This window comes from Bos javanicus, chromosome 3, assembly GCF_032452875.1.
Source record: "Bos javanicus breed banteng chromosome 3, ARS-OSU_banteng_1.0, whole genome shotgun sequence".
Taxonomy (NCBI): Eukaryota; Metazoa; Chordata; class Mammalia; order Artiodactyla; family Bovidae; genus Bos; species Bos javanicus.
The window spans coordinates 42,943,991-42,969,947 of NC_083870.1; the positions used below are offsets into that span (position 1 = coordinate 42,943,991).

The 25,957-nt window shown below is 39.0% G+C and overlaps 1 protein-coding gene across 1 annotated transcript; it reads right to left on the reverse strand.

Annotated features, from left to right (window-relative positions):
- Positions 1–1,673: 1,673 nt before the first annotated feature.
- LOC133244217 (vascular cell adhesion protein 1-like) lies at positions 1,674–24,175 on the reverse strand. The gene is made up of 9 exons (XM_061411044.1): positions 23,937–24,175; positions 22,919–23,197; positions 20,261–20,581; positions 18,517–18,783; positions 12,464–12,739; positions 10,118–10,438; positions 8,753–9,019; positions 6,221–6,487; positions 1,674–2,557 (listed from the first exon to the last, which is right to left on the reverse strand). The coding sequence occupies exons 1-9, from the start codon at positions 23,998–24,000 to the stop codon at positions 2,397–2,399; spliced, it is 2,223 nt and encodes a 740-aa protein (XP_061267028.1). The 5' UTR covers positions 24,001–24,175; the 3' UTR covers positions 1,674–2,396.
- Between the last annotated feature and the right edge of the window lie 1,782 nt (positions 24,176–25,957).

The window sequence follows — 25,957 nt, forward strand, 5'->3', positions numbered from 1 at the left end:
TACATGTACATATTCTAAAATATATAAATATATTTTAAAATCTCCCCCAAATAAGACAACCAATCACCAGGAAATCAGCAAAAGAAATGTACAGATATTCCACAAAAGGGCCAGCTCCAATGATCCTAAACACAGAGTCCTTAGATATATGATAAGATGTTCAACCTCACTAGTAATCAGGAAAATACAAGTTAAAAAAATATGGGAAATGATTTTAAGCAATAAGAAAGGCAAATTTCTAAGTCAGACAATGTCACCGGTAAGCTGTTTAGTAATAAGCAGCATTTATTTGCTGCTGGTGGGAATATAAATTATTTCAACTGCTTCAGAAAATAGTTTAGCTTTCCTTATAAACCTGAAAGTGTACATTTCCTACAATCCAGTGATTTCATTAGAATATATACACTTTAGAGGAATTCTTGCACCCTAAGTTAATTGTTACATGTAATTCAGGAAAATGTAAAACAGTGTTTATAGAAATTTTGATCATATTGTAAAAACTGTAGCCCAAATATCCATCAACAGTAGGAGATATATATACACACACACATATATATATATCCTATATAAATAAGTTGTGGCAAAATCTTATAATGAATAGACATAGCTAAATATAACATTATGGATTAATTAAGCAAAAACATAATTTTGAGTGAAAAATAAAGTCACTATCAAATATACCATTTGATTATATTTAGAGGCTTCCCAGGTGGTGCTAACGGTAAAGAACTCGCCTGCCAAAGCAGGAGACACAAGAGACAGGGTTTCCATTCCTGGGTTGGAAAGATCCCCTGGAGGAGGAAGTGACAACCCACTCCAGTATTCTTGCCTGGAGAATCCCATGACAAAGGAGCCTGGAGGGCCACAGTCCATGGGGTAGCAAGGAGTCGGACTCGACTAAAGTGACTTAGCAGGCATGAGTGTAAGATTCAAAAGCTGGCAAATGAAACAGTGTTCTACTTAGGGTTACCTATATAGGTATAAGGGCTTCCCCGATGGCTCAGTGGGTAAAGGATCTTCCTGCAAAGCAGGAAACATAGGAGACGTGGATTCCATTCCTGGGTAGGGAAGATCCCTTGCAGAAGGAAATGGCATCCCACTCCAGTATTCTTGCCTGGAAATCCCATGGACAGAAGAGCCTGGCAGGCTCCAGTCCATGGGGTTGCAAAGAGTTGGACACGACTGAGTAAGAACATACATAGGTATAAAATCCCCAAAGAAAGGAGGGGAAAGGTTAATGTACAATTCAAGATATTGTTGAAGTCTCAGTAACAGAGCTACAATCAATGAATGGCATCTAAGAGGCTCTGAAGAACAGTAATGCTCTACCTCTTCACTTGTTTACTTGCTGCCCTTTAACATGTCCATGTTCATCTGCATTCACTCTTTCTGTGCATACTATATTTAAAAAAATTTTTTTTAATTGCGGGTTCCAAGGCTACTAAACCAGGTATTTCAATTCAATAGGTTAGGATGAGGATGGCCCCAAGATAAGTAAATATCTGTAAAGTTCTCATGGTGATTCTGATAAAAGTAATCTGAAGAGCACACTTCAAGTAGATATTATTTCTGTGGGTTTGAACTCTCCGGTATTTGGAACTTGACATTATCAAAAGAGCTACAACATGATTAAAGGAGGCAACTTATAATAAATAAACACACAACTCTTTCAATTCCAGAAATCATCACTTTACTATACAAAAAACCCTAAACATTTACAAAAGAAAATCAAAAGAGGTTGAATTTTTAAACCACTTGGGAAAATTACACAAGAGTCTGTTGAACAAACAACATCAAAAAACGTCTCCGTACCGTGTCAGTACCACCCAGAGAAATCCAGTTAACCATTATCCTATAGGTTGAAGTGTTTAGTACCTGAAAGTCAACCCAGTGCCCTCTTGGTTTATCATTTGCCTATGAGAATATAAAACCCTGGTATCTTTACACAACATGAAATTGTTGCCCATGAACTTTATAGGAATAAAACTTTGTTAAAGGAAATAAAATATTAAAAAGATGACATAGCTCAGCTGCCAGTTGATATTAAGATGCATTAAGTTACAACAGTCAGTTCAAGCAACATTTTAATAATTTTAGATATAGTGACTCTAGTGTGCTGATATTCCAAGCAACCTTGCTACAGCATAGTTTTACATATATACAAATCATGTTATTGTATATACACATCAAGAAATTACTCCAGTCATCTCAGTGGTAGTGCCTAGTTTAAGCAGAAATTTTCCTTTGGCTTCTTGTTCACAGTAAGGCCATAGGCAGCCATTTCTTTCCAAGCGTTCACTGAATTCAAGATTCAGTTTCTGTTTTCCTCATGGAATGATGAGCAGTATGGAGGATCTGAACTGATAGTGTCTTTGGTAGAACCTTTCAAGCATTAGCTACACTTTTGTTCTCTGTGCTTCTACAAGGCTGTATGACCCTGTCATGTTGGCTTTTCTAGCAAAGTAAATAATCATTCCAATGGCAGTTAATATTAAGGCGGATGCACAATAGAGCACGAGAAATTCAGGAGAAAAATAGTCCTTGTTACTTTCTCTTCCTGGAAAATAACAAAATGGATGCAATTAATGTCTGGTATGAAAAGAAATTTTTTAATAATAACAGTCACAAGTTTTATTTTAATAGTACCACTAGTTCTCTGAAGAAAAGTGAATTAAATCAGTGATAAGAACCAACAGGACTCCAACGCACATTTCTCTGAATTAATCAAATAATCAGTTAGCAGTTGCTATGGTCATAATGAGTCTAAAGATGACAGCTGCTGACTTTCACAAACTTGGATTAACATAGATGCAGGTCCAATAACAGGATGGAAGGAAGGGTGCAACTTTTTAGGGCTCATTTAGAAGAGTAAGAATGGGACAAGAGTGTTTGCTCTGGGAAATAAAAGTATGTACTAAAGAACTAGGACTCTGATTATTAATGAATTAAAATAACTAACCAATTCTCCAAGAAAGGTCTTGAAATACCTACAGTGCAACCATTATAGTCAAACATCATGTACGAGATAATAAGAGAAAGAGTTCTTGCTGATGGTTTTTTTAGAAATATATAGAAAATTTTATATTTTGTATCTCTTAAGTAGGGCATCTCAATATGCATTATTCCTCTTCAGCATTTATATCATTTCTTGACAATATGAAGTTCTCTGGATAGCTTTATATTTTTGCTTAAGTGTTACTTCCTCAAAGAAGCATTCTCTGACCTGCATTACCACCAGCCTAAATTAGGAATCTTAACATACAGGAGGAGAAGGGGGCAATAGAGTATGAGATGGTTGGATGGCATCACCGACTCAATGGACATGAGTTTGAGCAGGCTCCAGGAGCTGGTGAAGACATGGAAGCCTTGCGTGCTGCAGACCATGGGGTCGCAAAGAGTCAGACACAAGTAAGTGACTGGACAACAACAATGTATTTTTTCCCCTGTATGCTTTTATAACCCACTACATTTTCCCTCCGTAGCCCTCATCACAGCTTATATTTAAACATTTGTGTGTTTGATTATCTATTAATTTTTGTTCCCTCCTTCAGACTGAATTACATAAGGGCATGTATCTAGTTTCTTTTGATCCACCACTCAGTAGCTAGTAACTGGCTCACTGCTTGGAGTAACTTGCACCCAATAAATATCTTTTTTCCCCCCAATAAATATCTTTTGAATAGCAATGTATATTGCTTTCTTTCTACATCCTGTCATTGTCATTTAGTTATAAATCGAGTTCATAAAGTAATAGTGTCACAAAACTTTTAAATTAGTACTCTTTCTACTACACTAAAAATCATCTGACAGTTAACAATAGTACTTAACATTTTAATCTTATAAGAACATCTGAAGAAGACAGCATGGTATTTACTGGCGATTCATCTCTATTTATATTTATGTTTTCACAGCACAGTATGGCCTCATAAATAGTAAGTTTCTTCAAGAGGCTTCTATATCGTTTCTGTTCTAGAAGAAATGAATGATTTGACATTGATAATCACTGCTTTATTTCTAGAGGTTTCTAACCACCAGATGTCAACCAAGAAGAAAAGAATCACTGGGGTCAGATGAAAGGAAGCTGACTTTTGAATTACTGACGTTAAAAAAAACTTCATCATAAACATAATGATAATTACCCTATTTTTCTATTTTTCCTTACTAGAGTAGAACTAAGAGTATGAGAGTAATATTTTAATGATGTATTTATTATCATAATTATGCTTAGGCATCAGTATTGATGACATGGTAGGCAATGGTATTTCTGATCCAATTGTTTTCAATTTAATAAGTATTATACTGTCTTTTGCCTTTGGTTTTTCCCCCAGGCATCTGCAGTAAAGTACATTTTTGCTGCTGAGTTTGTTACCAGGGCAACCTTCAAATATAGTTTTCTATTAACTGTATCAATACCAAAAATTCTAAAGACTCCCAAACATTTCTATCATTGAAATACATTTGAGCAAATGTATTTCTAAAGCAAAACAAACCAAAATTAGTTTAAAATCTCAGCTAAATGCAAAGGATGACTAGTTCAAAATTCCCAGGAAAATGTCAAATTTTTGTTTCCATTCATTTGTAGTTAGTTGAAACCATATTTAGTTTGGGGGTTCTAGCTGAGTGCCCCGGAGAAGGCAATGGCATCCCACTCCAGGACTCTTGCCTGGAAAATCCCATGGACGGAGGAGCCTGGTAGGCTGCAGTCCATGGGTTGCTAGGAGTTGGACACGACTGAGCGACTTCACTTTCACTTTTCACTTTCATGCATTGGAGAAGGAAATGGCAACCCACTCCAGTGTTCTTGCCTGGAGAATCCCAGGGACGGCGGAGCCTGGTGGGCTGCTGTCTATGGGGTCACACAGAGTTGGACACGACTGAAGCGACTTAGCAGTAGTAGCAGCTGAGTGCCCACGATGTGCTTTAATTGTTCATTTAAGTAATGAGTGAAAAATAGCAAATATGTAAAGTTATCAACTTAATAAAGCAATTAGAAAAGACAACAAAGTATGAGAAAGTTAAAAAGAGGAGAAGAAGCTTTGATATGTCTTTAAAAGAGAATCATTGACTACAAAAAGAATTATAAAAATGTTAGGAACCCAAGTCCCTGGAACTAGGCTTAATTAAAAGTAGTCTGGAGACATCAAGGATTAAATAGGAATAGATGAATTTCAACCTACTCATAACTGAGATCTCAATCATCCAGAAATCTGGACGCATTGATTATATATACCCCTGTGTCATTTTGAGTGACATGATCCAAGGGATATTGTTGTGTTTCGAGGAGGTATTGTGAAGAAAACATGGTAAAGCTTATAATCTTGAGAGATTTGATGAGATGAGTAAAATTTGAACCCATTTTCTGACCCAGGTTTAAATTCTCTTTACATTGATACTTGTTGTCTCTGGGAGTCCAGTGCCAAAGGCTCTTAAGAGTTGTATTTGTTTACAATCACGTTTGTTTCAAGTTTGGCTTCCAGTACACAGTGGGAGCTGCTTACCACTCAAGGCGTGGAAGACTGAGCAATAAACGCTGACACTTTCTACTTCCACTAATAAGATCAACAGATTCTACTGTGAGTTCACAGATGGATTGAAATTAAGCTGGCCCCTGAAATTCCTCTGCTGGGGCCGTTGCCCCCTCCCTCCCTTTCTCCATCAGAATACAGCAGGATGGACAAGGAGCTTAGATATTCTAAGGAAATAATTTTGTAGTCTAGAGACGCCTTTACATTGTTCAGCATTAAGATCATCATTCTCAAATCCAGAAAAGAGTCAATCTGGAAAATATGCAGTCACTTCTTGTTCAGAGAGTGATACTGTCTTCGGGTAGGAAGGAAATGGGTCTAGATAAACCTTTCTTTTTCCATGTGCCAATTCTACTTCTTTAGTTTTCCTATAACTCCCAAAGAAAGGTTTTGAAAATACATTTAAACACGCAAGATATGCAGGACCTCAGAGACCAATGATAAATTGTCAGTGTTTCAAATAGCAAATGGGAATTCTACATTGATTTATGATAAATGTCAGCATCCTGGCTAAACTCCTTGGGACACAACACCTGTACACGATTATTTTAGGAAACACTAAGAAATAACCGTAATTGACATGGAATTCAGTTTCATTTTGCCAACTCATTCATCTAACCCTTGAAATTCTTTACAATCCACCAAGCTTCAGACCTGTTATAAAAATAACAAGAAACAAAAAAACCCAAACTAACCTTTAACATCAAGTGTTAGGCTTCTTAGCTGTGAGCCAACTTCATTTTTAGATTCACACTGGTATACTCCCGCATCCTCTAACTGAGCCCTGTGGATGGTATATGCACCACCTGTAGACTTTAGCACTGTGTAGCCAGTCTCTGCTTTTTTCTTCAGAATTATCAAAGTTGGGGGAACATTCCCACATATACAGGAGATAATGACAGTGTCTCCTTCCTTGACCCTCTCAGAAGGAAAAGCTGTAAGTTGTATATCTTTTGGAGCAACTGTGGAAAGAATTTAAAGATACCTCTGATTGAATGAAATAGAAACAAATTCCATATTAATTTAATGACAGTAACAATAGTTGTCAAGGTGGTATTTGTGCTTACTGTTTGCATTAAATATTTAGAGGGACAATTAAAGAAGTCAAACATTTACTGGATTCTTATAAATGATCATATTTTTAATAAAAGAAGACATCTCATGCTTCTCTCATGTCCCTTATACAAGGGTGCCAAACCCTCAGGCCATGGACTGGGGCCAATCTGTGGCTTATTAGGAACCCAGTCACAAGCGGGAAGTGAGCAGCAGACAAGTGACGCTTCATCCATATTTATACTCCCGCCCCATGGCTAGCATTACCACCTGAGCTCCACCTCCTGTCAGATCAGTGGCAACAGGAGAGTCTCATAGAAGAATGAACCCTTCTGCACTTGAATCACGCTGAAATGAGCCCCCTCCCCAACCCATGGAAAAACTGTCTTCCACAAAACCAGTCCCTGGTGCCAAAAAGTCTGGGGACTGCAGCCTTAATGTAATTCTTACCCAACCTTAGCCAACGAATGGGTGTTTAAAAACAGTTGGAGATTTCAAATGTGGAAAATAACATTTTTTTTGGTCACTAAGTTATGCAACTATTTCTTAAAATATAAAAGGCTTCTGAGTTTTGAGCTAGATCATTCCAGATCAAGAAATTAAGCTGTGCAGAGATGACTCTTATAATCCTTAACACACCAGTTGTTATCTTGGGCTTAGCATCTGACATACAACATCTCTGTTAATATGTAACCTGTGGAGGGAGGTACCACATCACCATTGTATAAGTGAGGTTCCCATTAAGATTATTTGCTTTGTGACTTGATACTCTTTCCTCAACCAAATCTACATCCTAAGAGCTTTCTTTATGGTAGTGCATTGTTTTTCCAAGTTTCTTCCTTTCCTTTAAAATACAAATAATTATTGTAACAAGGTAACAAGACAGTCACTAACACCTTAGTGGAAATAATACCAAGGGATAAGAGAGGAACTGACAGCCCTAGTGAAGAAGAGGACCTCGAACCCCAAAAGGGAAGATATGAGGGAAATCCAAACTGACCACTTCATGACTTTGCCCAAAACTGCCTAGAGCTTCAACCTGTCAACTAGATATTATTTTGTTCTCAGTTTTGCCTCTCCATCCTGCAAAGAATAGGTCTGGATCTCCTAACTTAATCCATCCTAGTGATTCTGTGCCATTAAATTTATGAATCAGAGTGAAAGGTCAGTGCTACTCAATCTCTGAATTTATAAAAGATTTAAGTGCCTTCTTAGGCTTCTAAGCAAATCCTAGCAGTCATCTTATGAGATTACCATGAGGAATTTAATCCAGTTAGATAAGGTGATTTTGTATGCTAGGTGCTAAGTCACTTCAGTCATGTCTGACTCTTTGCAACCCAATGGAGCATAGCTCGCCTGGCTCTCCTGTCCATGGGATTCTCCAGACAAGAATACTGGAGTGGGTTGCCATGCCCTCCTCCAGGGAATCTTCCTGATCCAGGGATCGAACCCACCTCTTACATCTAACTCGCATTGACAGGCAGATTCTTTAACACTAGTGCCACCTGGGCCCTAAGTAATTCCAAAATATGTTTGTACATCTTCCTATCCTTTTTTCAACACCATAATCAGTGCCTCATAAGTGTAACTGGAACTATTGGCACAGTTCCTAGAGCTAGCCTTCCACTTGAGGTTGAAAGAATTTTAAGAAAAAGATGGTAATAATAACCCTGTGTACGAGACAGCAAAAGAGACACTGATGTGTAGATCAGTCTTATGAACTCTGTGGGAGAGGCAGAGGGTGGGGAGATTTGGGAGAATAGCATTGAAACATGTATAATATCATGTATGAAACGAGTCGCCAGTCCAGGTTCGATGCACGATACTGGATGCTTGGGGCTGGTGCACTGGGACGACCCAGAGGGAGGGTATGGGGAGGGAGGAGGGAGGAGGGTTCAGGATGGGGAACACAGGTATACCTGTGGTGGATTCATTTCGATATTTGGCAAAACTAATACAATATTGTAAAGTTTAAAAATAAAATTAAAAAAAAAAAAGATAAGTGACTTGGAATGGTTCATGAAGAAGTACTATTCCAGATTTCCACGCAGAGCTCTTCAAAACGTTCAGTGCATTTTGTTTTAGAAAATTTGTTTTAAAAGGCCTTTACTCAAAACCAGTAACACAACCAAAATAAGACTAGCACTAATAACTCATTTATCACTTTAGCTCACCTTGGATAGTTAAGTTGACTTTTTTTCTGCTTATTCCAGCCTGGTTAATGCCTTCACAGACATAAATGCCAGAATCTTCCATTTTTGTAGACATGAAGCTGAGAGTTGCATTCTCAGAAATAGGCTGTAGATCCCCATTACTTAGCTGCCTGCTCCACAAGATTTTGGGAGCTGGAAGGCCATTGCTAGAGCATGTCATATTCACAGAACTACCTTCCTCCAGGATGGAGGAGGGACTGACCAAGATGGTTGTATCCCTGGGAGCAACTGAAAAGGTAAAAGACACTTGTTAGCTTGGCTGTTTATACCCCAAGTTCCAAAGAGTTTTTATCAGTGTTGCAAAATTGGCTATGTATTTGTGGATTAGAACAGTTTATAAACCCTGATAACTTTACCAAAGGAGTTTTCTGCCCTCATTTACTTTAGCAGATACAAAATGATTGTTTTTGTTGTTTAGTCCCTAAGTCATGTCTGATTCTTTGTGACCCCATGAGCTGTAGCTTGCCAGGCTTCTCTGTTTATGGGATTTCCCAAGCAAGAACACTGACGTGGGTTGCCATTTCCTCCCCTGAGGATCTTCCCAACCCAAGGATTGAATCCAGTCTCCTGCATTAGCAGACAGATTCTTTACCACTCACCCACCATGGAAGCCCTATACAGAATGATCCAGAGTAGAATATGCACATATCATGGATATTTTCTAATGGAAATAAATTCTATAGAAACATTCTTATCAAAAATGGATGGTCAATGATAGTGTGTATTGACATTTATAGTACATTAAACATGAACATGAACTATGTAAATCGCCTATGAAAAGGTGGACTCTATTTGTCCACCTCTTGAATCTAGGCTGTCCTTGTGACTAACTTTGACCAATGTACCCTGGAAGAGGCAACTCTGTAGGACTTTCAAGCCTAGGCCCAAGAAGCCACCTTCATTTTCACTCTCTTGAAGCCCTGCTCTCTGGTGACTAAATCTATGCTACCTCTCTTCATATGAAGAAAGGAAGGTCCAGGAACTCCCAGAGAAGGCCCAGGCTTGTAGTGAGGCTACCTGAGACCATCCCCCACTGAACTTCCAACAGACTGAAAATGAATATGTGAGTTCATCTGATATCATATTGAATAAACTGCTCATCTGACCTCTTCCCAAACTGCCAGCTTAGAATCACAAGCAAATAAACAGTTGTTTTAAGTTTGAGGGTTTTTTTTTTTTTAATATAAAATCATTATTTTGTAGTTTCTTTTCAATTATTTCATTTCACAATGTTTTTAACTATGAACTTCATGTTAACTATTACCTGGCAAACATGATCAAAAAAAAATTCACATTAAATTGTGAATGCATCACACATGTACTTACCATTAACATAAAGTATCTGTGTACTCTGCCTTTGTTTGGGTTCAAATTCCATTTCATCAATAGGTAACTGAGCCAGACAAACAAGAACATTTCCAGTATCTTCAACGGTGGGGATGAAGGTCATCTCTAAACTCTTGGTCTCTAGGGCTTTCTTACTTACATCTTCCAAAAAGGTTTTATTCATCATAATACTCTCCCCTTTAAACAATTCAATCTCCAGCCGGTCAGAAGGATACACATTAGGAACCTTGCAGCTTACAGTGACTGGGTTTCCATTCACTAATGGACCACTCATTTCAATTTCTGGATCGCTAGGGAAGGCTGCAAATATCAAGCAAAATATGAGGTTTATACGTGACACTAGAAGAAAAACAGAACTAATCTTTATTAAGTGCAAAGTTTTCAAAATGAAGGTTTTAATTCACCTGGGATAAAATGATTACTAATAGATGCATCACACCATTAAATATAAATATTTATGATATCAAATATAAATAATGCTGGAAACAAAAAATACCTAGCACATCAAATCATTGAGAAATAAATATACTTCTTACTCTTCTCTCCTTAGTAATACGGTCTTGCTGACAGCTAAGGACTAGTCTTTTCAAAGGACATATCAGCTTCCACCATCTTACTTAGTATACATATATTTTAAACATTTTAAATATTTTCCATGATGTATTGGACGTTTATTATGTGCTAGTCCCTTAATATTCATTATCTCAGTCTTCAAAACAGCGTAAGCTAATGGGTATTAACTTATTTTAAAGCTAGAAAACACACAGAGAATGCATTTGATAGCTAGGGAGACATTAAACTTATAAAGGCTAAGAGTCTGCCATTTGACATCATACCTAGTAAGTCACCCAGCTGAGATCAGAATTTCTATTTCCTTGAGCTCAGAGCCCAGGCTTGGGTTCACAGAGCCGTGCAGTTTAGACATTTTTATTTTGAATGGCCAGGTTTAGGCAGAAAGTTTTAAAATGTTTCTTGAATAACACTTGTAGTTCAGAAAAAAATATAAGAGATTCAGATTCTAAGTAATATTTATAACACATCTCGATACAAATCAACAAAAGTGAGATGAGAACAGTTATCAAGAGCAATGCTAAAATTTTTTTCTCCTGAAGCAAAATGTTGTCAAGTGACAGATTCTCTAATGTTTCCACGTGACCATAAGGCTTCACTGCTGGTTCTCATTGCTGTTGGGAGTGTGCCTGCATCAGCAGCTCCTGGACTCTTGGTAATAAGATAAAGCGATAAATTAACCTGTCTTTTGAGAGATTCAAATCCCTTTACAGACATACTCTAACTCATTTTGAGCAAAATCCTGAGGGGTAACACAAGTTTGGGCAGGATTTCTGGAGGAAAATATCCACAATTGTTCTCTTGGATTCTTCTGAATAAAAAAAAAAAAAGGCAGAATGTGTGTGCTGTGCTTAGTCACTCAGTCATGTCTGACACTAAGTAACCCCATGGGCTATGTAGACCCCCAGGCTCCTCTGTTCATGGAATTCTCCAGACTGGAATACTGCAGTGTGTTGCCATTTCCTCTTGCAAATGATCTTCCTGACCCAGGAATCGAACTCGAATTTCCTGCATTGCAGGTGGATTCTTTACCATCTGAGCCACCAGGGAACTTTCTGATCACTTTGTGTATCTTGTCCTCATTCATTATAAACTGAGGAATTCCAGCAATGTCAATTCATAGAGATTTTAAGCTCTACGACTTTGTTAAGGTGACAGGAATAGCAAGAAGTGTAGTATACGTATGTGGTATAAATCAATACTCAAATCCAGTGCAATCCTCTGCTTCTTTTTTCACCTGAGCTGCTGTGCTGACCATCCCCGGTGATCATTCTAACTCCCAGGTTTTCTCCTGCTCCCCATTGCCTCAGGTCTCCATCCTGCCAATCAGCTTTCAAATGTGCCTTCAAAACAGCAGGTTTGGGCCTCACCCTCCAATTCAAATAATTCATCATCCCACCCCATTATGTGAATAGGCACTGTTTTTACTCTTTGCAGACAACCATCTCTGTACACACCATGTATAACCAGAGTAGGGTGGGTAGCAGGGGACACGCAGTATGTTCAAGTCCATGATGAGAGAGTATAGACAAGACACAAACTAAGGATCAGGGATGCTGGATTCATATGCAATATACACATCAAAGTTGCATCAAAAACCTTGGTTTGGACATTTGAGAACCATTCCCAATGTTAAATTCCCTTCCTAAACACAAAGATCTTGTTGTGTATCACAGATTTGCATTCCGCTTCTTCCAATGGAACCGGGAACAACAACAACAACAAAAATAGTAAACAGTTTTGAAATCTACTTACAGTAGAGCTCCACCTGGATTCCCTTTTCCAGTTTCTTTTGCCCACATATCACAGTGCACAGGTAAAAATGTTCGTTCTCAAAACTCACAGGGCTCAGTGTCAACGTGGACTTGGAGCCCTCCCTCCTCACCTTCCCATTCAGAGGGCTGTCTATCTGGGTTCTCCAAGAGAAAGATGGGGACTCACAGTCCCTGACATCACAGGTCAACACGACTGAGTCGCCAACCTGAGCAGCAATCTGGGGTCCAGGAGAGATCTCAACAGTAAACATTTTCTCTGGTGGGAAGAAAAGAACAAGACAAAAATAAAATTCTTTCACCGAAGTTCAATATACAGTCTTTTTTCCCTTCTTTTTATCTAACATCTGTGCCAAGAATATACTATTCTTTTCCACATTGGGACTATCAGGAAGGGAACCACATCTTTTAAGAACAAACATACAGGATGCTGTGATTCATTCATTCAACAGAATGAACAGGGATAAAAATGTGTCAAGACAGAGATTGGCACCTTTTCATAACAAAAATTCATTCTCCACTCAATGTGTTTATCATATTCTTATAACTGTGGGACAATAGCTCAAAAATATAAGGTTCCAGTGTGTCAAGCACTGCTTAAACCACTTTACATATATGAAAATTATCTCATTTAATCCACACAACTTCAGGATCTGGTATCCTTGCTTCTTCTCCTTGACTCTCAGTGTCTCATTCTACTTTTCCTTATTTTCCTTCCCTTCCTCCTTTTCCTTCTCCTCCCCTTTCTTCTTGAGGAACAATAACACCACCCAACCTGCAAGTGGCAAAATTAGGACTTGAAGCCAGGTGAGTCTGATTTAAAATCCCAGCTTCTCACTTAAACAACTAAATCAAAATATCCTCAAGTGGAGATAAAACCAAATCTAAGGAAAGTACTGAAAAAAAGCTATATAAATATGGCTTCTGACTAGAAACATTACCTGTAACAGACCAGTATTTAGAGCTTCTGTATCAACAGAATATAGTTGTAACATGAAAGTCACACAGAATCACACTGAAAACACATACTGAAATCCCATTATCAGTATGAAATCAGTATGATTTCAGAATCACACTGAAAAGTCAAAATCTAAGCATTAAAGTGGTATGCAAGCCACCTCTTAAATTTGCTTAATACAACATAAAAATACTTTACAATTATTTCAATGGCTGAAATGCCAGGGCAAACTCCTAAGTCTGAAGTATCTAGCAAAGTTCTTTGACTGCCAATGCAATCCCCGCGGAGCACCCCAGCTGCTTTAGGATGACTACTGTCTAGGGAGAAAAATAATTTTAAATCTTGACTCTATTCCCCTAGCAAAAGTGGGAGTGGTTGGGCACCTCTTAAAGTGACAGAGACTCCACAGAAAACTCACTAAAACTTGCCCTTGTAAATAGCCGGCTAGAGATCGCAAAAAGAAATCACAGCATATACATAATCCAAAGGCACTACATTTTGAAGGTTTCTCATCCGTGCCAGAAGATTTTTTTCAGTTTGATTTGTCTAACATGGTCATTATGGTATCTTCCAAAGAATGCTTCCCTCAAATTACCATAACAAACTGACATGCTATCAGATTTTTTAAGGAGAAAGTTCATTCAGAATAATAACCAGTGTTTCTGAATTCCTTATATGCTAATGTGAGAATGGAGAACATAAAGATCTACTTCCTGCCTGTGAACAGTCTCAGATTGTATTTTACAGTGGCTGCATATGTTACCATGTAAATGCATGACACCTGAAAGAGTAACTCTGAGATAGAAAAAAATGTTAGTCGCTCAGTTGTGTCCGACTCTTCATGACCCCATGGACTATAGCCTTCCATGCTCCTCTGTCCACAGAATTCTCCAGGCAAGAATACTGGAGTGGGTAGCCATTCCCTTCTCCACTTCTCCAGAAGATCTTCCAGGTCTAAGATAAATGAAGTTCAATTCTCTCTTCAGCACTTAAGTTGCTAATGTCCTGTGATGCAAAATGAAAAGCCTAATCCCAGGACACGTTTCCTTTTCACATTGAAATGGGATACAGCTAATCATAGGGTAGAGTTATTCCAGATGAAAGATTAGCTTTACATGCTTTTATCAGTGTAATGTTTTTCCTGGTTTCTTGAGAAATGCTGACCTAAAAGCCAACGGGTTCCTCTTTTGAGAGAGTTTGATTTGTATCTTTTTAGCCATGTAAGTTCAAATTTCATGTTTTCATATTTTAAAAGTATGTTTTTAATTTATGTTCACAAGTTATTCATTCAGTATCTACTGAGCACCTCTACATGGCAGGTACTTGTAAAACACACACACACACACCAGTCCCTAACTTTAAGGAGTTTCCAGTTTAATGGAAAGACACACTTACATAAGGATTGGCTCTTACTAAAAATATTTAAATTATCTATTTATACATCTGCCAATCTCTAGATTATAAGTTCCTCTAAGGTAATCACTGTAACTTTTTATGTCTGTACCCCCGGGACCAAGCACAATTCTTCAATTCTTGGACAAGGCACCTTAATTAATGTATGTTAAACTGAACAACCTAGGGCCAGACATCCTGGAATGTGAAGTCCAGTGGGCCTTAGAAAGCATCACTATGAACAAAGCTAGTGGAGGTGATGGAATTCCAGTTGAGCTATTTCAAATCCTGAAAGAAGATGCTGTGAAAGTGCTGCACTCAATATGCCAGCACATTTGGAAAACTCAGCAGTGGCCACAGGACTGGAAAAGGTCAGTTTTCATTCCAATCCCAAAGAAAGGCAATGCCAAAGAATGCTCAAACTACCACACAATTGCACTCATCTCACATGCTAGTAAAGTAATGCTCAAAATTCTCCAAGCCAGGCTTCAGCAATACATGAACTGTGAACTTCCAGATGTTCAAGCTGATTTTAGAAAAGGCAGAGGAACCAGAGGTCAAATTGCCAACACCCACTGGATCATGGAAAAAGCAAGAGAGTTCCAGAAAAACATCAATTTCTGCTTTATTGACTATGCCAAAGCCTTTGACTGTGTGGATCACAATAAACTGGAAAATTCTGAAAGAGATGGGAATACCAGACCACCTGACCTGCCTCTTGAGAAACCTATAGGTAGGTCAGGAAGCAACAGTTAGAACTGGACAACAGACTGGTTCCAAATAGGAAAAGGAGTACGTCAAGGCTGTATATTGTCACCCTGCTTATTTAACTTATATGCAGAGTACATCATGAGAAACGCTGGACTGGAAGAAGCACAAGGTGGAATCAAGATTGCCAGGAGAAATATCAATAACCTCAGATATGCAGATGGTACCACCCTTATGGCAGAAAGTGAAGAGGAACTCAAAAGCCTCTTGATGAAAATAAAAGAGGAGAGTGAAAAAGTTGGCTTATAGCTCAACATTCAGGAAACTAAGATCATGGCATCTGGTCCCACCACTTCATGGGAAATAGATGGGGAAACAGTGGAAACAGCGTCAGACTTTATTTTTGGGGCCTCCAAAATCACTGCAGATGGTGATTTCAGCCATGAAATTAAAAGACGTTTGCTTCTTGGAAGGAAAGTTATGATCAACCTAGATAGCATATTCAAAAGCAGAGACATTACTTTGCCAACAAAGGTCCATCTAGTCCAGGCTATGGTTTTTCCTGTGGTCATGTATGGATGTGAGAGTTGGACTGTGAAGAAAGCTGAGCACCGAAGAATTGATGCTTTTGAACTGTGGTGTTGGAGAAGACTCTTGAGAGTCCCTTGGACTGCAAGGAGATCCAACCAGTCCATTCTGAAGGAGATCAGCCCTGGGATTTCTTTGGAAGGAATGATGCTAAAGCTGAAACTCCAGTACTTTGGCCACCTCATGGGAAGAGTTGACTCATTGGAAAAGCCTCTGATGCTGGGAGGGATTGGGGGCAGGAGGAGAAGGGGACGACAGAGGATGAGATGGCTGGATGGCATCACCGACTGAATGGACATGAGTTTGGGTGAACTCCGGGAGTTGGTGACGGACAGGGAGGCCTGGCGTGCTGCAGTTCATGGGGTCGCAAAGAGCCAGACACAATTGAGCGGCTGAACTGAACTGAAGTGAACTGAAGCTGAACAAAAGCACACACAAGTTCATAAGAAGTATTGAATGTACATGAAGGGATAAAAAACTAGCTGTGCCTAACACAAACTGGAATTGGGAGGCTGACATGAGCTTGATCTTGAAGCATGGATAAAACTTTGCCAGGTAAGGAAAGAAAGGACATTTGAAGCAGAAGTTATAGCATAAACAGACACAGTCACCCACAAAGATGCAAAGGTCATTTCTGACCAGATTCTGAAGAGTTCTATGCAACTATTTTAAGAAATGTGAGTTTTAATTTATATGCAATTAGGGTTAAATTGAAGTCATATAAAACATGCAGTCTTCTTGTTCAAGTAGATAACTCTGATAGGAGAAGGCAATGGCAACCCACTCCAAGTACTCTTGCCTGGAAACTCCCATGGATGCAGGAGCCTGGTGGGCTCCAGTCCATGGATTCGATAAGAGTCGGACACGACTGAGCGACTTCACTTTCACTTTTGACTTTCATGCATTGGAGAAGGAAATGGCAACCCACTCCAGTGTTCTTGCCTGGAGAATCCCAGGGATGGGGAGCCTATGAGGTCACACAGAGTCGGACACAACTGAAGCAACTTAACAGCAGCAGCAACAGCAGTACAAGGCATTATGTTGGGGGACAGAATGGTAGTAGGAGAACCATTTAAAAACAATTAGCCATAGCTAAAAAATCATGGAGTTTGGAGGTTAAACGGGTCTATGTTAAAATCACAGTAAATGCCACGAATGAGTTATGTGATGTGGCAAATTGGAACTATTCTGAGCCTGAGCTTATTCACTTCATAAGGTTGTGGCAAAACCTAAAGCGGTAACATTTATAAAGTAGCAAGGAAACTCCTGGCAAGTATTAGATGTACAATAAATAAGAGTCATTATTAATCTCTGTGAGACACTATTCTCTCATTGCTAAAATGAATACAAAGTACTTACTCCTTAGTCATTCTTAAAGATCACAGGAAACATGTAAAGTGCCTGGAATATAGCTGATGGTCAGTAAAGGTTATTTAGGAATATCTTTCAGGAGCCCATGGTGGCTCAGACGGTAAAGCGTCTGTCTACAATGCAGGAGACCTGGGTTCCATCCCTGTGTCGGGAAGATCCGCTGGAGAAGGAAATGGCAATCCACTCCAGTACTATTGCCTGGAAAATCCCATGGACAGAGGAGCCTGGTAGGCTACAGTCAGCTCCTCTATCCATGGGGTCGCAAAGAGTCGGACACGACTGAGTGACTTTCACTTTCCTTTCAGGAGCCCAAATGAGAGATGATGAAGTAAAGCTATGGCAAGAGGTTTGAAGAATAGAGGTCAGATTCTAAGAGGGATCATTTTGAAGTAGAACCAACAGGTTTTGATGATATGGAATAGGAACACGAACTTCAGAGTAAACAGCATATATCCATAATACATAGCTCAAATATTGGAAGTGACAAGGGAAGAGGACTAGACATGGGAAACTGAGAATACTAATATACAAGGGGCAGAAGGAAGAGAGAAAGCCAAGGGCTGAGGCAATGAAAGAATGATGAGAAATGAAAAGGAACCAACACAGCAGAACCGAGGAAGCTCTGGCAGAAAAGATTTCATCCAAAAAGCATGAGCAAGGTGAGTATATAATTGTGCTACAGTACAGAACAGACAAATGGATCATCATAAAACATAATGAGGGTTTCCCCGGTGGCTCAGACGGTAAAGAGTCTGCCTGCAGTGTGGGAGACCCGGTTCAATTCCTGGGTTGGGAAAATCCCCTGGAAAAGGAAAGGGCAACCCATTCCAGTATCCTTGTCAGGAAAACTCCATGGATGGAGGGGCCTGGCAGGCTACAGTCCATAGAGTCACAAAGAGTTGGACATGACTGAGCGACTTCACGCACTCTCTCAAAACATAATGAAGTATTTCTGGCACTGAAGCTATTTCACTATTGCTTAAATCTGAATGACGGCACCTTTTTCAATTGTTGCTTACCTTGAACAATTAATTTCACCTCTTTTCTGTCTTTCCCAACAGGGTTATTTCCTTCACACACATAAAGCCCAGAATCTTCTGCCCTCATAGAAATTAAAGTGAGAGTTGCATTCTCAGAAAGGAGCTGTAGATTCCCATTGTCTAATTTCTTGCTCCAGAGAATCCGTGGAGCTGGTAGACCTGCACTGGTACACGTCATCGTCACAGAGTCGCCTTCCTGCAGCCTTGTGGAGGGATTCACGGATATAGCCGTGTCTTTGGGGGAGACTGAGAAGGCAGGGCACAGTATTAGTCATTGCTAAGCATCATAATGGTCCCACAGGGCGACTGTAAATACTCTCATGGACTGTATTTACAGCTTTCTCAATCTGACAAACTTACTCTGCCAAACTAGTATAAGAATTGCTGAGTCATGAAAATTAGTCAATCCAGTTTCTGACTGATTTGATGGAGTTACTTTTTTTGATGGTTGGTGTTTTCAGATGGCTATAGACACTCAGAAATTAAGAAAAACCCTTAGAATTATGTGATTCAATCTCCCAGGTAAGGTACAAATTCCAGCTCAGCTTCCTCGCCAAATGTTCACGCAAGACAGCTTCAGTACTTCTGGGGCACAAGGCAGTCCACGGCCTTACAGGAAATATTGTCCATGTGATTTTTGGACAGCTCTGATTGTTAGAATGTTTTCCCTCTATTGAGCTGAAATCTTTCTCTTTGTAACTAACTTCTATACACCGGTCATAGTTCAGTCCTCTATTGCTAAAGAATAATCCAAATTTCACTTCTACATGACAGCCATTCAGATACTTAATTATAGCTCTCATTTCCAAGTTTTATGTTCCTAGGAAAAATATCTCCTATTTCTGACTATTCTTCTCAAAGCATTGATAAAATCCTTTCCATCTCATTTTGTCTCAGCTAGACATGTTGTAGAAGGCAATGCTCCTTTTAACTATGGTGTCTAGAGAAGACCAGGGCATTTTAGTCTAGAAAGAGCACAGTGAGTCACTCCTACACAACTTTGGGATGACAAGACTGCCTCAAATCCCCCAGCCATCTCCGAGAGAATGGAGACAATCAAATCTCATCTCCTCTCTCCCACCCCATGCACACGTGTCCAGGTGTGCACACACATATACACTCACACACAAAGTGCTCTTGTAGAACTTCTATACCTTGATATTTCAATGCATGATATAAGAGTTTACAAAACATAATTTAAAAAATTTTATCACTTGAGCCTATTATTTCTCACTACCCAATCAGGTGGTGGTGATTTAATCAAGTAGGGTCCGACTCTTGTGATCCCATGGGCTATAGCCCACTAGTCTCCTCAGTCCATGGGATTTTCCAGGCAAGAGTACTGGAGTGGGTTGCCATTCCCTTCTCCATGGGATCTTCCCAATCCAGGGATAGAACACTGGTCTCCTGCATTGCAGGCAGATTCTTTACCAACTGAGCCACCAGGGAAGCTTCCCAATCAGGTGGTATTATCATTATTCCCCTTTGATAGACTGAGAAATTAAGTGAAGCAAAATCACAATTAATGAAGCCATCCATACCTTAAGTTCAACTTTCTCAACCTTAATTCGGTGTGCTTTTTATTGCAGTTGACAAGAATTATGCTCTCAGTGAATCAAAATGGTATAAAAACTACAAACATGTTTCTTCTTGACTATAGCTGCTCAGTTTATTGCTGTGTACATCCAAGAGTATATTCCCATAGACAGACACAAGTACTTACTGTAGACTTCCAGTTCTTTTGTAGTTTTCCTTACTTTGGGTGGAGAATCATCATCATAAATGTGTAATGTAGCTTGACAAACAAGAGCTGTCCCAATATCCTCATCAGTAGGCGAGAAGGTCACGTCCAGGCTCTTTGTTTCCTGGGCCTTTTTTTCTGAAGGCTCCAGAAAGTCCTGTACTTTCATGGGATGGTTGCCTTTCAACAACTCTATCTCCAGCCTTTCAAATGGGTAAACCTCAGGCACCGAACACGTGACTGTGACTGGCTTCCCGACCTCTGCGGGGCTACTCAAATGAATCTCTGGATCCTTAGAGAAAGCTGAAAAAGTCAAACAAGTACATGCCTGTGGATTTTTTGTTCATATTATGTAAAGTCCTTTACGGGAGTTGGTGATGGACAGGGAGGCCTGGTGTGCTGCGATTCATGGGGTCGCAAAGAGTCAGACATGACTGAGCAACTGAACTGAACTGAATCTGAGTCTAATATTTTTGTGAATACAATCTTAATACAGCAGAATGAATTGTTTAAATAGCCTTTCATGGTTTGGGGTGCATTCAAAATCAGAACAATCTGTTAGAGAGTTCTTCAGTTCTTCTGATTCTTCATGTACAAAGGGTTGCATGTTGCTAAAGTAAAAGGAGGGAGAAGAAACTTATGTTTATTGAATACTGATACGTGCCCATCCTTGTGCTATTCATTTAACATTGATGACTTTATTTGATACTCACAACAACCCTAAGAAATAGGTACCACATTTCGTAGATATGAAAGCATAGACTCAGCATATTTGCATAATTTTCCTAAGGTCACACAGCTAGTAATGGTGAAGCTGGGATTTAAACCCAAGATTTTTATTATTCCATATGACTACTGGGACTTTCATTGTGTTTATATCACAGTCTTTTATTTTGGTCAGGGTAGATATATTTCATCTTACAGATAAGGAACCTGAAGCTTAGAATATCATTGCAAAGAATAATTATTAGGTAAGACATGCTAAGAAATGAAAAGAGCAGCTCAAATAATTGGCTTTGAACAGGCATTCATCCACCAGAGACGTACACCTGGGCAATCTTGAAGTTATGGGAAGGCAGATTTGCCTCCCAAACGCCTGACTCAACATCTAACTAATATCCCACTTGAAATTTTTAATGCCAAGGAAAGCACTAGTTCAGTGAGCCATTGCTTTCTTCACAAGGCTGCTTTCCGTTGCAAACCGCCATGATGATAACATATTGGCTTGATTCAAGACTGTGAAATAAGAAGAATACAAAGGTCCCAACTCTAAAAAATACTATAATCAAATGTGGAATGGAGACAGGACTGTTAAATATAATGAAAGACAGACACTCTTGAAGAAAAAAAAAGAACAAAAGAAACTTCAGGCAAGATAACTAAAGCCAGAATGGCCTTCATTTTCATTTTTAAATCTTCAACTGTTTGGTTCCTGCAAGGAGAGGCAAAGGAAGTGGCAAAAATTTGTTATGTGAAGAAACAGTACTTTTCATTTTTCCACCAATAATTTTGTTCCTTGTATTCTGAAAGACATGTGCCTATAATCCACATAGTTTGCTGTCAGATAATGTAAGAACTGCTACTTTCCCCTGTATTTACATAAGGGAGCCTTTCATGGACCTCAGAAAGCTTCGCAGACATAAACTCTGCATGTACAACCAGCATAATTGAAAGCAGCTGGCCAAGCACAGTTTCTTGAGAAGCATTAGCTACATAAGGGATTATTGAAGAATCAGTTAAGGTTATTGGACCAAGTTGAGCTCCACTATAGCAAAAGAAAAGCAAAATAATTAGAAAAGATAATCAAATAAGATCTTCCTAAAGAGATGACGATCAAGGATTCCGGTTTTCTGGCAGAAGCAGTAACCAGAATGCAAGCGATGTATTTCAGGTTATTTTTTCACTCCTTTTTGCTAACTTTCTTGCTGGATTGAGAATGGACTGAAATACATTTTGGTAGGCTAGTAAACACAGGCTATTCATTCACATTCACTAGGCAAATCGAGTTCATTTTCCAAATACCCTTGAAGTTAAGCTGTTGAGCATTAAGAGTTAATTGCACTGAACAAAAACAGAAGTAAAACCTTCTAAATTTATCTCTGTCGAAGTCAAATGAGTGAAAAGTTTACAGATATTTTTCTTCTGTCTAAGGGGGAAGCTTTTGTACCAAAGCCCAGTATTAAATTATATACCTCCTCCTTAAACTTTAAACTAATTTTAAGTACCAAATTGCATAAGAATAAATAGAAAATCCCTGAAGTATGGAATTCATAAGTCATTTGGACATATGGACAAGTAAACATGCAAGAAACCAATTGAATTAAACACACACACACACAAATAAAACAAAAAGAACCTTAGAGAACTTCACTTTATGGCTAAGAAAACTGAAGCCTAGAGAAGTTGAACCTCACCCGTGGTCACCATATTCGTGGCAGAGTTGGAAACAAAAGCCAAGATTTGGGTCTCTAGTCTGGTGGTAGATTCAGCTGTCTTCTGGATTTCTTGCTGCCCTATGTCCCCTAGCCAAGAATCTGGACATGAGTATTCTTTTTCTTTTTTTCTTTTAAAATTATCCTTTTAGAAAATTTATTTTAAAGCAAAATGGAGAGAAAATCAAATATCGACTGAAGTACTTACAGTAGATCTCCACTCGGATTGCTTTCTCCAGTTTCTCAGCCCCGCAAATCACTGTGCACAGGTACTGGTGTTCATCCTCGAAATTAACAGGATCCATGATCAGCGTGGATGTGGTCCCTTCATTTCTCACCTTCCCATTCAGTGGACTGTCCATCTGAGTTCTCCAAGAAAATGATGGAGACTCACAGCCTGTTGTGCTACAAGTCAGTGAAACAGAGTCACCAATCTGAGCAAAAATCTTGGATTTATCTGGGAACATGTCAACTTTGATAGCTTGAGCTGTGAAGGCAAAAAGAGAAAAACAAGCTTACCACTGGTCTGTTTAGTATTCTACTCCATCTTCTCTGTTCTAGTATAACACTCAGATCTGACTGCTCTCTTTCCTAAACTGCTTCTAAGTAACGCAAGGCAGCTCAGGAGTCACTGCCAAAAGAAGTTGTTAAAATCATCTTTGCTTCTGAGAATTCTCATTTCTGACCTTGATGCCCATATATTAGTTGTTTTGTCACTTGCCAAGTTTTATCTCATTATCAAGCGTAGGAAACTAAAGAGACAGTCCTTCCTAGAAACAGAATCCAATTACTCACACAACATTTAAAAAATTCAAAAAACAACAACTTTGCTGCTCTAACTATGACAATATAATGGTACATATTAATAGCAGTAGTCAGTAGCACACTAAAAGTTAGGCTAAATTAAGTTTTTCGATTCTTTAAAAATCCAGGGCTACCCTGGTGGCTCAGATAGTAAAGAACCCACCTGAAATGCAGGAGAGTTTGATTCCTGGGTTGGGAAAAGCCCCTGGAGGAGGGCATGGCAACCCACTCCAGTATTCTTGCCTGGAGAAACTCCATGGACAGAGAAACCTGGTGGGCTACAGTCCATGGGGTTGCAAAGGGTTGGACATGAATGACGAAGTATGCACATTGCCCTTCTTTATTATCATAACAAGGTGAAGTCAAAGTCAGGGCTACAATGGAATGCTAGCATTTGGAGCAAATCAAGGAGAAGAACTTACAAACTGCAAACACCATCCAAAGTATATTTGAGACTCCAAAGATCACAAACATCTTCTTAGGCATTTACACTGCTGTTCTTACGAGAAAATAATGATTCCAAAACGCTTCTTTCTGTTCCTCTTGAAGCTTCCTGGGAAGAATCTTGAGCTCTTAAAGCCGGTGAGGTTCGGTGAGGAATGAAATAGAAAGTCGGCTCTTTATATAGGGTCTTGTTGCACAGATGCAGAAGCAGAGGAAAATCCCCTCAAGGGGAAACCTGAAACAGAGCCAGAAAAAAAGTTTAACTGACACCCAGCCAAGTCCGCATTAACCCCTTCCCGTGGCACTCAGTACTGAAACTGCTCTGTCCATCATAGAGAAAGAAAACACTTCCAAGGCTAAAAATTAAAACTTTTCCTTGCTTTTCATTGCAAAAGGATATTTTTGCATGAAGCTAACGTTTGTTTCAGAATGAGATTTTCTGAATCCAACTGGAGAGAAGAGAGACAGAGAAAGAGTAAATTACAATCTAGTTCTTGAAGTGGCTGAACAAGCACTATGTCATGTGAACTGATTTTTCTCCATTATGAAGATACGTTTGCAATTCAAAAACAGAGACTATATTTTCTCTTGCAAGAAAAAGGAAAAGATGCTTTCTGTTGATGAATTATTTTTAAAAAGGGAGACAGCGTAGCTTCTGAGTTTCATATATTTTATTCACAAAATAGTTTTTTAGGCAGCAAAAATCAAGTTTCTGAAATGATTTTCTTGAGTAGAGAATAATGGAATGCTACCAAAAGAAGATAAATATTTTCTTCTTTTGTTTTAGAAAAGTTATTAATTCTCAATTCAGTTGCTGGATAATTGAAAGTCTTACATGCAGACTCATATGCAACTGATGGAATTCCTCTGAAGTGTTAAATCTCTTAGAATGTGAGACTTAACTACAAAAGCTTAAAACATGAAAAATAATTTGTTCCTCTTATATGAGATGAGGACAACAATTTTATGCTCTTTATTTCCCCTCTAAGGAAATGACTTTTTAAAAGGTATTTTTAAATAGCTGTTTGTGCCTTGCACACGTGTACTTCAGTCTTTGCATAACACCTGCCCATCATAAAGAAACCAGAACGGCCACTTCCTTGCGATATACATGTGCAGGTCTTTCTCCCCCGTGGATCATCAGTTCCTACCATGGTCTCAGATCAGTTCTTGTTCATCATTGTATCTACTTCTGCCTTCCCAAAGTCTAATGCATGTTTTAACACTTAGCGGGTACCAAAGAAGTGTAACCATAAGTAGTTTAAATTAAAATTTAATTTGGAAAAGAAACTTCCAAAATGTTAGCAATAATATGTAACTACTGCATGAGAAAAAATGTTGGATTCTAAAAAAAAAAAATTCAAAGCTCACAGACTCCAAGAGATGTGTACAATAAACAGCCCTGTGCCTTTTGACAGAGGAAGACCATAACTGAGATTTGGAACTAATAACTGTTCCTCAGGGCTGGAGACGTTCTGGACCTCCTCTTGGGTGCAGAGGAGGCTCCCATTCAAGGATGAGGAGAGAAAAAGAAGTGGAAGCAGCTACTGACTGTAAGAACATGTAAGTGTGACTTCATTTGCCAAATAGCTAAGGATCAGAAAAGTAGCTTCGGGCAAAATTAGCTGATGAGCAAGTAATCTACTTGCTGATGATGCTGTGAAAGTGCTGCACTCAACATGCCAGCACATTTGGAAAATTCAGCAGTGGCCACAGGACTGGAAAAGGTCAGTTTTCATTCCAATCCCAAAGAAAGACAATGCCAAAGAATGCTCAAACTACCGCACAATTGTACTCATCTCACATGCTAGTAAAGTAATGCTCAAAATTCTCCAAGCCAGGCTTCAGCAATACGTGAACCGTGAACTTCCAGATGTTCAAGCTGGTTTTAGAAAAGGCAGAGGAACCAAAGACCAAATTGTCAACACCTGCTGGATCATGGAAAAAGCAAGAGAGTTCCAGAAAAACATCAATTTCTGCTTTATTGACTATGCCAAAG

Bases quoted from the DNA above. Each gene is read 5' to 3' on its own strand.
- LOC133244217 (XM_061411044.1), bottom strand. From the start codon at position 24,000: ATGCCTAAGAAGATGTTTGTGATCTTTGGAGTCTCAAATATACTTTGG. The intron at 20,582-22,918 runs GTAAGTACTTCA...TGACTTTTTCAG, and splicing joins AATCCGAGTGGAGATCTACT to CTTTCTCTAAGGATCCAGAG. The intron at 2,558-6,220 runs GTTAGTTTGGGT...GTTATTTTCCAG, and splicing joins CCTAACACTTGATGTTAAAG to GAAGAGAAAGTAACAAGGAC.